At 38.0% G+C, this 14,249-nt stretch overlaps 1 protein-coding gene across 2 annotated transcripts in view; it reads left to right on the forward strand.

Moving 5' to 3' along the window:
- The window catches only part of LOC131054615 (protein PAM71-homolog, chloroplastic), a 144,514-nt gene that overhangs the window by 71,907 nt on the left and 58,358 nt on the right, over positions 1-14,249 (forward strand). For both annotated transcript variants that reach the window (XM_057989159.2, XM_057989160.2), the window contains exon 4: positions 5,685-5,732. In XM_057989159.2, the coding sequence (XP_057845142.2) occupies positions 5,685-5,732 (48 nt within the window). The remainder of the gene's footprint in view (positions 1-5,684; positions 5,733-14,249) is intronic.

Raw genomic sequence — 14,249 nt, forward strand, 5'->3', positions numbered from 1 at the left:
TACATCATCTTCTAACTTTGATTAACTCTTCTGAAACTATCTCCTGTCTTGATCATCTTTTCATCTTCTTCTTCTTCATACATCGAAAAATCTCTTGATGTACTGACATTGATTCTTGGATTTCTGGAGGAAATTTAAGATTGTGAAAATTGTCTTCCTTTAATGTGTGCATTCCCATGCTTGCTCTTGTAAATCTTGTGCTTCTTTGATCTCTTCTGTGGTGAGATCTCTCTCTTCATGAAACAAGTTTATAGTGTCTATCCTTTGTGATGGAAGTCATCCTATCTAGTGCCTTGCATGAGCTTGAGACTTGGAGTGCTGCAATGTCTTCCTCAGGCCCTTGTCTTTGCCTGCAAAACAAACAAGAGGGTGTCAAATACATATGATGCGAACTAATTCGACCTATCTCTGTGCTTTGAGTTGTCTGATTAAGGAATGTCTTTAGGTCTGATTTTGATTGATTCATGTCTGAGACTTATCTAATTTTACATTACTTCAGGTCCGAGACATGTCCTTACTTATTAGCTCTCTAAGTAGTGGATTGGAAGTGCTTCTCAAGAAGTTCGGGCTTTTTAAGGGTCACTGACAATCAGCACAAGTAAGTCAGACTTTTGAGGGTCCATTTGCTAGAGGTGATCAGACTTCTTGGTGGGCACTGACAGTGCTTGCAAGATGATTATGGTTTTAGGGAGGCATTGACGATGCCTTGATCTTGGTTATAGCCTTTAGATGGAAGCAAAAACTTCCAACTCTTGCCCTCGATGTGCTTTAATTGTCACCTTTTGACCTTTCACTTGATCAGCTTTGAAAATTTCTCCCTCTTCACCTATTTGACCAGATTTTCAAGGCAAACTAAGACTTCACCCAGCATGATTGGACTTTTGACACCCCATGGGAAGTTCAAACTATTCAATGAGCATTGTTTGGGAAAGTTCAGGGATCCAATAGGGCATTGGCTAAGGTGTCAAGCAGGTCGGAGATCCAAGGGGTCACTGACTGTGATAGTTCGGACTTTTCACAAGGCACTGACTACCATCAAAAGAAGATAGAACATTGGGGTAGGCATTGATAGTGATAGTTTAGGGATTTCATGGGTCATTGACAGGAAGTGCAAGCTGATTGGGTTTTGGAGGTAGCATTGACAGTGGTAGGTCGGACTTTTGAGACGCCACTGACTAAAAATGGTCAGACTTTTGATAGGTCATTGACAAGAGGTGGTTCAGCCCTTGATAAAACTTCTAGCTTCCATTATGTTCATGCCTTCAAATGTCTTTAGTGATCCATCTTTTTCATTGAATTCATCTCACTTAACACATTAAACTCATCTTTCCTTCATCTTTGACATAATCATTGCCTTAGACACTTTCATCTAACCTTGGGCAGAGTTCTTAACATGCATTGACAGTCACCTTATGAGATTGTGGCTTTGATAAAGCACTGACTGAGATGGATTGGGCTTTTGATAGGGCATTGACTGTGCACAAAAAATGTTAGCCTCACTTACTCTATCACTTCAATTTCATCAAACATCAAGCATCTATCGTTAAAAATGTTCATCTTGCAAAGCAAAAGGGGCTCCTCATCTAGATCGGACTTTCAGGGGGTCACTGACTAAGCAAGGCAGAGATCGGACTTTCATACCCCACTGACTGAATGAGGTCGGACTTTTTGGGGGTCATTGACAGAGAAAGTTTGGACTTTTGGAGAGGGCACTGATTGTCAGCTAAGGCAAGGTGGGGGTTTTGGGGGGTCATTGACAGGGACTCCACCTTGTCAAATTTTGTGAGTAGTAGCACTCACCTTGCCAACTTAGAGGGTCTGTCATCATGAACAAATTTTTCCCATGCCATTCAAGCCTCTATCCTGATTGACTTGCATTTAACCTCTCAATTTCTATGAATCAACACTTAGACCCATCACCTTGAAGGCGTAAGATGATGATGATCAAATGTAATGATCATCACAAAATTCGTTCATTTCCTAAGCCTTGCGAGCTAACTGACCTTAATTCATCCTGAAGAAGGAGACATGACTTGATCACTTCTTGGCAACCCAAGATACTGCACCTCCTCTAGTGAAAGGTTAATAGCTAAAGACACTACAACTAACCCAGAAAGCAGAAAAAAGTGGGGGTGCCCATTTGCAATGGGGCGATGTGTGAAATGGTCACAACAGTATGGAAATGCCCTTAAGTTTTTTTAAGAATTTTTTTTTCTCTTTTTCTACAATCTTTTTTTTTCTTTTTAGATCTTACTTTTTTCCCGATTTTTGTCAATTTTCCCCCATTTTTCCAAAAAATCTTATGCTTTTGGTTTGCCGATTTTTTCCCCAAACAATTTTTGCTGCTATGGTTTCATTTATTGATGGAGCTTATTTTTTGAGGGGAATTAATTTGTGAGGAAAATGCAAGGATGTTGAATTTTGATTCCAAATCTTGAGAGAAGCTGTCAAGGAAGTTAGTCCTCATAATGAAGTGCAAGTGATTATTGATGCAATATATGTTTGTAGGTTAGTAGGTAGATTGATTCAAGCAACATACGGACACACCAAATGGACCCCTTGTTGTGTGCATGCTATGAACAATGCATTCAAAGACATTGGAAAGATAGAGTGGGTCTGTGATGTACCCATCCAATATGTAAAACCAAACAAGCAAACATTGAGAAAGCTCCTTCTATTATCTCTATAAATGAAGTTGATAGCATACAAGACTAAGCAAGATTATTGGCCAAGTCTATGAACAGCAAGGCATATACTATGACCAACTATGGATAGCCAAATCATATGATCAACAAAGATGGCCAACATTGCTTATGAATACAGAACTGATATTACATCTAAGGTAGTGAACTATTGTCAACGGACAAACACACAACAGCATTTTCAAACATCAATCACACACAAGCGGCCACAATGAGGGATAATCAGGTGCAGATTTAAGCAGAGATCATTATCAAGACAGTGTCATTAATATTCTTAATTAGCATGAACAATGCAGCAGTGATCCATTCAAAACAATATGATTTATGTGATTGGCCAATTGTTGATAAAGAAAGGTAATGCAGTGATCAGATTTAGACATGAAAGACATTGATGATAGCAATGAACAAAGACAAAGATTGGTTCCAAACAATATCATCGACTCAGCATGAGATGGTGGTCGATTCATTAATTTGCAGCAGTCAGCCGATTTCATACAGTGATCAAATAAGTATTCATAAACACCAATTAAAGTCGGCTGAGATAAGACAAATTTAATACTCATCTTAAGAATTCCATTGTGGAGCTTAAATATAACATTGTCAAGGAAATATATATGTGAGTCATTGCTTGTACTGGTGACGGAAGGATAAATCACCGGCCATTGTTGAAGTACGGACAGTAATCATTATTAAAGACAGCGGTTGAAATCTTCAAAGGACAGATTTACACAAATTAATGATTATGGTTAGTGATATACAGCAAAGTCATATGCAGCCATTAATGTTGTGGAGTGGTGCGATTTGAAGAAATATGAGTTTCTAAAAGAGTGTAAAGTTTGTAAAACATGAAGTGTGTTTTCATTAATCAAAGATGCGATTCACATCCTTGACCAATATGCTTAAACAGCTCTGATTATTAAGAGATGCGATTATGGTTAAAAGAAAACAGTTCTAATTAAAAGTATTAAGGAAAAGCCACATTGTCTTTACATTGGAAAGTCACAACCTTTCCATGAAAGGTTATATGAAGGATATAAAAGGATGAATTTATTTTTAATTATGGGGGGAATAAGGGGAAGAGGAGGAAGTACATCAAGGTATGTGACGTATAAATGTACATAGAAATAGAAAGAAGAATTAGAAAGATGTTTCTTTTCATTTGGTAGATATTATAAAAACAGATTGTAAAGAATGAAGAAAATATAAAAGATATATAATCCAGTTTTGTTACAGCAGAGGACAAACAAATATGAAAGCATACTTTTGAAAGATTACCTCCCTTGGTGAAGAGGTATGTTGAAGTTGTATATGAGGAGAAGGGAGAGTGGGTGATGTGTGGTTTCAAGGACATAAAACATATGCATCAGGAAACATTGATAAGGAGATAGACTGCAGATTTAGTTGAGAATTTTATCTCGAATTTATAGCGAAGAATTTTATGGCAGATTTTATGAGGAGATAGTGAAGAATTTTATGACAGACTTATGAGGAGATAGTAAGAAGTTCTATAGCAGATTTGTAAGGAGATAGTAATCAGTTTTATGGGAGATTTATGATCAGCATGAATCCATTGTCGAATCAAAGAAAGCTATCAAGATAAGTTCTATCCTCCGAACTATTCTTAGAATTTTAATTAAAATATTATAATGAAATGTCTTCAGATTTGATAAAACTATATTTATAAATGTATTACAATTCTCACTTTAAGCTGGAAATGTTTTCTCAGGACTAAATTAAGGTAAATCCCAAATGGGGACATTACATCCCAATAACCAGTGGGGGTTTGGGAGTGAAGACCCCAATGGGTTTGAGGGGTAGCTGAGTTTTTTCCAGAGACTTGTTGAGTTCTTGTGAAAAATGCGCTAAAAACTCAGTGAGTTTTCTCTACGAGTTTTAAAAAAACTCAGGAGCAAAAAAAACTCACGAGTAGTCCAGCTATGCTTATATCAACGATCAAGTACATACACTATAAATATGTACAATCTACATAGTGGATAAAGAATGAGAATATATCAACAGATAGGTGAGATTGAATGAACGGGATAATAGGTTAGTTATATGCAGACCAATAGGTACATTCAATACATTGTGTTCTATTAAGGTGAAAGGTTGTGTCTTCTTGTAAAAGTATTATTAACTAATAAGGCATCTATTAACACCATGCTATTTGGCCTGCTAGATATTTGTTTGGGCTGCTTCCTGCATATATTATCTACCATGCATTTTTATTATGATTGTTTTCTTGGTAGGCTACAAAGAGTTGGGAAACCTACACACTTCATGGAATATCAGGAGGAAAGTTTGAAAGTTACAAAACCATTTAATGAAGTGAGTATATTAAAAGGACAACACATTTGTTTTTGTTGCCACACCCATGCCATACAAACAATTCTCACATCTATTTTTAATTTCTGGGCTGTTTTTGCTGTCAATCGCATGTCATAAAAACAATTCTCACATCTATTTTCGATGTCTAGGCGGCATTGCAATCTTAAGGAAATTATTGCTCTTAGTTTAAAATTGGTGTTAACCTTTGCTCATTATACTATTGGTTAGATAGAATGTGGAACGATTGTGATTGATTGTTTTAGATTTATATAAAGTAGCAAAAAAAATGAATATTCAATTTACCAGGGATCAACAAGAATCCAAAATTCTTGACACAGAGATCTTTAACTAGTTTTTAATGTATACAACCATAATACGAAGAATACTAGTTAATTAGGCACCGAATCTGACAAATTGTCAATTTTTCTATGGTCTGACATTTGTGCTGATCTCTACACTTGAGTTGGCATGTAGTTTAATTGGTTGATATTTTATACTATTCTCCATGTTATGTATGTTTTGTTCACTTTTATTTTGTTTCGAAGGTTGCTGAGATCATAAACATTCTGCACATACTGTAGGCTAGATTGGGCTTCTTAGATGCCATGTATCTTTCTTATAGTATGCTTACTTAATTTCATTTATGTTTTGTAGACATTCTTTATTGCTGCGTTATTGGCTATGCAATATACAAAATGGATGGTATGTGGTTTCTATCTACATAATTCATTTGGTTAATTTATGTTTGACATCATATCAGCAGTTTCTTGGTGCACGATTTGTTCTATGTTTGACGAATTTCATTGCAAAGATTTCAAGTGTCTTTATTTTAAGAAAGATTGCAGGGGGAAATGCGTTTATGTATATGAGATGTAAACTATCATTTCACTTAACTAATTGTTTTCTTGCATCTTTAATACACATAAAGAATATCTTTTAAAATTTACATTAAGGAGTTTACATCAGAGGATCTGTGGGTTTACTTTAAATTGGGATTCATTCAATGTAACTGTTTGGTAATGTTCTTTGTTTTAGAGGACCCATTTGCCTAAGAAGTGGAATATCTACATTGTGTTAAGGATGGGTAATTAAGTGACCTTAAGAGAGTAATTAGAAAAATCATTGTGCTAGGATTTACAGCTGTCAAAGTTATTCAACATGTTTTTAAAAAGAAAATCTATTAAATTTTCATTTTTAACAAGGATATATAGCTCATAAGAAACCAAAGCAACAACTATGCTGAGTAACTTTAACATGGTGGTTTACAAGTTTGGTCCATAACATATAAAAAAATGTATTGAAGAAAATCTAAAGAAACATCTACCAACGTTGTCCACATCTTTGCTTAAAATTAGTCAGACAATTTGATTCAAGCAAAATTTATTATGCCGTGTTATTAACAGTCTTACAAATTATTGGACAATAATCTCTGGAGCGGTTCCCATCTATTAATCCTCAATCAAGTTAAACAGAAAATTGAGCTTCCTTTGGTTTTGTGACACACTTTGTGCCCTAATTGTAGATGCATTAAGTCTACTTCCAAAGCTGGCAGCTCACATACATTGTATTGAAAATATGGCACTTACAAGGAGGCAAACATTTCTGTACCACTTGAAGCAAAACAACAAATTTCTACTTGGACAAGGGACCTATTCAAAATCCTCCTCCATGACTAGTTATATTTCCTTGCACTGAAAGGAAACATTTATGCCGATTGGTCAGCTAACAATAAAACAATAGATAGTTAAAAGTAAAACAGATGATTAAGTTAAAAATCATTGACACGAGGATTTTAAAGCTGACATTTTTTGGACTTTCTACTACATGTGATGAATGAATCTTCACAAAACTTGTCAGCATATACTTTCTATTTTACATTAATTGTAGCAAAATTAGGATATACCAACCAATTCATGGCCACAATCCCTTCCAAAGAAACGAATTGTTTATGCCCATTCATCTTCTCAGTCGTTAATAAATCTCCCTACTTTCCCAAGTCTCAATAGAACAAGGCTTGAAAATGTTGTGCTTATAAAAAAATGGTAAGGACACTCTGATGAGTATGTCTAAACATTAAAAGTATAGAGGGGCAATCTATTGATTACTCAATAAAAGATCTAAAAAAGCAGGGTTATTCCTTTGCTAAGAAGGAAGCACTGCCCATTCTCAGGTACAAGTCAATAAAGATTCTCATCTAATAGGGTTTGGTTGGTTGCCCTTACAAACTTGATTAGGAAAAGGAGGACAACAAACCAAGGTGTAATGTCACTTTTCTATTGAACCTTATCTTGATAGGGTGCAATGTGATGTAATTCCCATGGATTGTAAGAAAGTTACCCAGTCCATTAACATGATCCCAACTATATGGTGGCTTCTAGAACAACTACAAATCACATAAGAGGACAAGATCTATAGTTTCAAGTCCCATCAATGCCTTCTTTACCATTGTATTGGTCAAATTGGAAACTATGATTTGTCATCTAATTGAGGCATTCAAGTGGAAATTTCTTGGCTGTTTATTTTTATATAACATTTGACTTACCTATGATGGCAGTAGTAAAGTTGCGAATAGGATTCTTGTGCCTTATGAACATAGTCATCATTTTAAGTTGGACTCGGATTAGGTTTACTAACATTTTTTTGTGCCTTGGCTAAACTTGTCTGGTTTTATGCAGAGTCACAGACACATACTTTTTAAACTTCTTTGAAGTGAAAATTTTTAAATAATTTAACCATCTTGCAAATAATAGAGAAAAAATGTAAATTTTAAACAAGTGTTCTATCCATGGAGGATGGCATTGAGGAAGCTGATTTTGAAAATAAATCAGAATTTATTGCATGGAGCTATTTCTGAAGAAAGGCCGAGTGACTTGGTTGATTTGGATCTACAACCTAATGTTGAGAATCTTCATCAAGTTAGAAGAGAGGCACAAGAGATTTGGGACATTCATGAAGATACTGCCGAAAGGTATGAGGAAAGTTCTGATTTTTACATGCATCATAACAACAGTTCATTAAACTTGCATAATTTGTATATTCATGAGCAAAGATGGAAGAATTAGTTATTGGTGTCCATTGAAAATGAAGTACACACATTATCTAGGTTGGATGACACAAAAAATCTTGTTGAAAATTTCATCCACAGGACACCAAGAAACCAGTTTGAGCAAATTATTTCCCTTGTTGATATGCAAACGATTAAGAATACAATGGAAGAAATGAAAGCAGCCTTCTATGATCTATGATAAAGATGTAGCCACCAAGATTGCAGATGCAGTTTTATCTATGTCTAGGGAGACAAATGGAGAGGTAAGTGAGCTCACCATTGAGCTTAAGTCCACGAAGCTTGCTTTGGAAAGTGTCCAAAATGCACTTCTTGATGTAGTGAAATATCCCAAACCAATTTTTTCAATTTTTCAATTACAAAAAGTAATGCAACACACATCCATTAGGGTTAGCACTTAAACCAAAACGATGCGGAATACAACTCTAACCAAGAATGTACAACAGGATCCCGGGTTGGGCAAGGCGTGAGCATATGGTCAGAGGGTCTTACAGCATTCTAAAAGTGACTCTAACCAAGAATGTGCCCAAAATGGACTAACATATGGTCAGAGGATCTTAGTGCATGCTGAGAGCAACTCTAACCAAGAATGTGCCCAAGATGGACTAACATATGGTCAAAGGATCTTTACAATTACAACTGCTGAAAGGAAAACTCGACACCAAGCATGTGCTTTCAAACCCAGGGTGGGAATGGAGCTACCATATGGCAGAGATGCTAAGAACTTAGAAATGGAATTAAATGTAAATAACAAGCGTGAAATGGAAATGAGAAGAAATGCTGCCAGTACTACTGTTCAGCTTACAATTTGATAGTGAATGCTTGCCAAGATCATAAGATTAAGACTATACAATGCTGCAACAATATAGAAGACTCTCCCAGGCTTAACAAAAATGATAAGTCCAAGAAATTCTTCTTAAGGATCAATCTTAATATTCTGATTTATGACAGACCTGCACTTGAAATGCTTAATCCGCAACACCATGGAATCACTAAAATGCTCATTACTCTCTCAATACTAGTCCGAATGACCCAAAACCAAAAGCAATGGCTCCCTATGAAGGAGGCGACCAAACCAATACCAAGAAATCAGACATTAACCCAATAGATTATTTAACACGAACCCCAAGGCAATTCCTAGCAATGACGCCAGGCAAGAATGGCGATTCTTCTCTATAAAATAAAACACTTCATATTAGAATCTGCAAATTTGCACAAAGGAGCGCCCAGCCAAAACAAGAGGAAATATGCAATACCTAGAATGAATATGTTTTTATTTTGAAATATACGAGTGAAACTACAAATCTGCCCTGCTAACCGCGACTCCCGAAAATGAAATGAAATGCAAATAACTGAACTTTAAGCACAACTCAAGCTACAATGCAATCCCCACTACAAACTCTCACAACTACACTAAATCGCCACTAGTTGCTATCTTTCAAGCAAGAAGCAATGCCAAGGCTAGGAGGCATTCATTCCTCGAAGCAACCCCAATACCATTCCGGTAGAGTAACATTACAATAGACATAAGATGCCCAAATGAAGGGAAGAGGCCTCCATTTATAAGCTTAACAAGGAATCTCTAGAGGCTTCTAGAAAGTGCGCCCTAATTTCACATTTGAATTTTCCTCCAAGAGATGGCGCCACTTTTAAAAGCTTAATTAACCTTTATTTTAATTCACTTCTCTTCATAAAGTTGGCACCCCTTTTCATAAGCAAGATTTTAGACCTTAGGAAATATTAAATCCCTTCCATGATGCGTCCACTCTTGAAGACCACCTTCTAAAACAACTTGAAGTGATGAAGCTAGGCCAAGGGGTCAACTTTAAAATATAACATTAAAACATAACATTATTTAAATGAATTGAACTTATCTCTCCAAAAACATCCCAAGGCCAAAAGTGACGAAGCCAACTGAACCAATTGAAGAAGAGAACCAACTGTGCCGAAATAATCAGGACCACTGCCAGAAATAGAATTTACTAAAAATAGTAATTTCCAAAAGATGCTCGGAACGCAAAACCAGACATACCACTGTGAAGCCATCTGAAAACCCAAAAAGAATCCGCGATCCAAACTCTAATTCACAAGCAACAACCTCCAAAACTGGAAACCCTAATTTCACCCATTGAGTAGCCTACGTGTCTCCGAAATAGGCCATCGGTCAATTGAAACATCACGCCTGAGAAGGGGACATTACAGTCTGCCCTCCCCAAGAAGCAATTGCAAGTTTGGATGCTGCAAAATCTCCTCATTCTCCCAGGTTGCATCCTCCAAGGGCAAATTCTTCCACCTCACCAAGTATTCCTTGATTGTTCTTCTTCTCAAAGAACGCTCTCTAGAATCAATAATTTCTTCCGGAATCAAAATCAACTGCCCTTCTTCGTCCAAAGGTGGTAATTGTGAAGAAGCAATAACATTATGTCCAAGTGCCTTCTTGAGGCGAGACACGTGGAAGACATTGTGCACTTTACTACTCGAAGGTAGCTCCAACTCATAAGCTACTGCTCCAACCTTTCTGATGACTTGGAATGGCCCATAGAAATGAGGCTTGAGCTTCTCAGCTCCACTCTTCTTGAGAGCAGATTGTCTGTATGGCTGTAGTCGAAGATAAACCATATCTCCAACCTCAAAAGAGCGCTCAATGCGTCGTTGATCAACGTACATCTTCTGCTGATTCTGAGCAATCTGCAAGTTGTTTTCCAAGGATTTCAAGATGTCTTGACTTTGCTGCAACAAATCCTTGGCTTGAGGGGCTTTGCTATCACCAAACACCAAATCAACAAAGCTAGGAGCCTCATAACCATAGAGAGCCATGATGGGAGACATCCTTATTGACATGTGAAAGGAAGAATTGTAACAATACTTGCCTATGTGGAGCCATTTCACCCAGGCTCTTTGCTGCTCCGAAACATAGTTTCTCAGATAGCCTTCCAACCACTTGTTCACTATCTCTGTTTGTCCATCGGTTTGGGGGGTGATAACTAGTGCTTGGAGTAAGCACCGTACCACTCATCCTGAAGACTTCTTGCCAAAAGGTGCTTAGGAACTTGCTGTCCCTATCACTCACAATGTTTTTCAGCAACCCATGCAATCTAAACACCTCATGAAAAAACAAATCTGCAACTTGAGCTGCTTAAAAAGAGCTCGTGATGGCAAAGAAGTGAGCAAACTTTGTCAATCTGTCCACTACAACATAGATACAATCTTTTCCTTGGGCCTTTGGCAACCCAGTGATGAAGTCCATTGATATGCTTTCCCATTTTTGGTTGGGAATGGGAAGAGGTTGCAGCAGACCAGCAGGTAGAGTGTGCTCATTCTTGTTCATCTGACAAGTAGGACATTTCTGGATGTAGCGTTGAACTTCCCCTTTCAGCCCTTTCCAAGCAAATCTTTCCCGAATCTGCCTATATGTTTTGAAGAAACCCTGATGACCAACAAGTGGAATGTCATGGAATGTCATCAAAATCTTCTTTCTGAGCTTAGAATCAGCCACCACAAAGATTCTACCCTTGTAGTGTATCAGCCCGTCAACCACCTTGTACCTTTCGTCATGAAAAGTACCTTCAATGATGCTGATTGCCAACTGATTTTTGGCATAATCAGCGAGCAACATGTCCTTCCAATCAGCAGTAAGCTCACACAATGAACTCAGATGAGGTCTCCTAGATAGAGCATCAGCCACAATATTGTTTTTCCCTTTGACATACTCAATGTCAAAATCGTAAGCTTGAAGCTTTCTCACCCACTTTTGTTGTCTCTCGTTCAAATCCTTTTGATGCATGAAGTGCTTGAGACTATTGTGATCAGTCTTGACCACAAATTTGCTCCCCACCAAATACTGTCTAAACTTAGCTAATGAATGCATGAGTGCAAGCATTTCCTTGTCATAGATGGAGTAGGTCCTTTCAACACCTCTTAATTTTCTGCTCTCAAACACAATGGGATGCTTGTCTTGCATCAAAATAGCCCCAACACCTTCTCCAGATGCATCACACTGTAGCTCGAAGGGCTTGGAGAAATCTGGAATTGCCAAAACCGGACAAGAGCTCATGATCTTCTTAAACTTATCAAAAGTAGTTTGAGCCTTTTTTGTCCAACAAAAAGCTCCCTTTTTCGTGAGGTCAATAAGAGGAGTAGCGTTCTTTGAATAGCCCTTCACAAATCTTCTGTAAAAACCACAAAGACCCAAGAACCCTTTCAAATGAGTCAAGTTCTCTGGGGGTGGGCAATCAACTATTGCCTTGATCTTTTTGGGATCAACCTTCACTCCATCAGCACTAATTATGTGACCAAGGTAAAGTAGCTCCTTCATTCCAAATTCACATTTGGATTCTTTGGCAAACAGACTTTTTGATTCAAGGATGCTAAGCACTTCCTCTACGTGCTTGAGGTGTTCTTCCCATGTCCTACTGTAGATCAGAATGTCATCAAAAATGATTAACACGAAGTTCCTCAACTGCTTCTAAAAGACTCTGTTCATACAAGACTGGAAGGTAGCAGGAGCATCAGGCAACCCAAATGGCATGACTAAAAACTCGAAGTGACCATAGTGACATCTAAATGCTGTCTTCTCAACATCAGACCCTCTCATCCGAATTTGGTAGTAGCCCGACATCAGATCAATCTTTGAGAAGAACTTGGCTCCATGTAGCTCATCTATGAGCTCATCTATCCTTGGAATGGGGTATTGATTTTTGATGGTGCTTTGATTCAAAGCACGATAATCCACACACATGCGAATGGTACCATCCTTCTTCTTCACAAGAACAACTGCTGAAGTTAAAGGACTCTTACTTGGACGAATGAAGCCCATCTCCAAGAGTTCCTTAATGTTTTTCTCAATCTCATCCTTTTGCTTCTTAGGGTACCGATATGGAGTTGTGATAACTGGTTTAGCCCCTTCCTTGAGCTCTATGACATGCTTTGAGCCTCATTCGGGAGTTGGCCCAGGAGGTAAATCAGCAAACACTTTACTCTTCCTGGTGAGTAAGGACTGGATATCAGGAGGGTAGTCCCTCTTTGTTTCAACCGGACTAGCTGGGAGAATCATACATTCTGCAGCCCACTCAACTTGATCATGCTGAATCAACTTTGCCATTCGCTTGAATGACACGATCCGAGGTCCACCGTTAGACATTCCTCTCAACACCACCTTCTTCCCATCGGATTGAAACTTGAGCTCCATGGTTTGCAGATTTAGGGAGATCTCTCCAAGTGAACGCAGCCATTGAATGCCTAGGACGGCATCCATATCTCCAATGCTGACTACATAGAAGTCATCCTTGACTTCGTAGTTGCCCAATTGCATAGACATATTTGGGATCTTCTTGGTGCAAGAAATGTGAAACCCATCAGCAACCATAACCTTGAAGCCTTCAAAATCTTCTGTTTGCAGCCCTTTCTTTGCCACCAGAACTTCATCAATGAAGTTATGTGTTGCTCCAGTATCAATCAAAGCGACTATTCGCTGCCCCTTAATCATCCCTCGAACCTTGAAGGATTCATTTTTTTGAAAGCTCGAAAGTTGAGCCAAGGTACCCCCACTTCCTTTTTCACCTTCAAATTCTTCGTGAACTCTTTCCACTTCGTTGTCATCACAATCTGATTGCTGGTCTGAAGAATCAGAATCGCTTTCTCCAGCTGAATAGTATTCAATTTGATGAATTTTGACTCCCTTTGGGCAAATATGATCTTGGGACCATTTTTCTCTACATCGGAAACATAACCCCTTTCTTCAGAGTTCGTTAAGTGTCTCTGGATCCAGCCTTGTGACATGAGTGTTATGCTGTTTGAACTCCTTATGGTGAGGTCCCTTTCCTTTATCCTTTTTGTGAAATAATGGCTTCCATTGAATTTTTGCCTTAGGAGCAGCCCACTCCATATTTCTTGCTTTCTTCATGGCCTCTTGTAAGGAGGGTGGATCGAAAGCTTTAATCCAACCCTTGAGTGGTTCCATAAGCCCTTCACTGAATAGGATCACCAACCACCTCTCGGTGATTCCCGTGACCATTACTGAAAGCCTTTGAAATTCAGCTATGTAAGCATCGACTGTGCCATGTTGTCTAAGTTGTGCAAATTCTCTGAAATGCACTTCTGGATCCTTTTTCTCGAATCTCTCTGTGAGCCTATTGGTGAACTCATCATAGGTAGTG

The sequence above is a fragment of the Cryptomeria japonica genome, chromosome 5 (assembly GCF_030272615.1).
Source record: "Cryptomeria japonica chromosome 5, Sugi_1.0, whole genome shotgun sequence".
Taxonomy (NCBI): domain Eukaryota; kingdom Viridiplantae; phylum Streptophyta; class Pinopsida; order Cupressales; family Cupressaceae; genus Cryptomeria; species Cryptomeria japonica.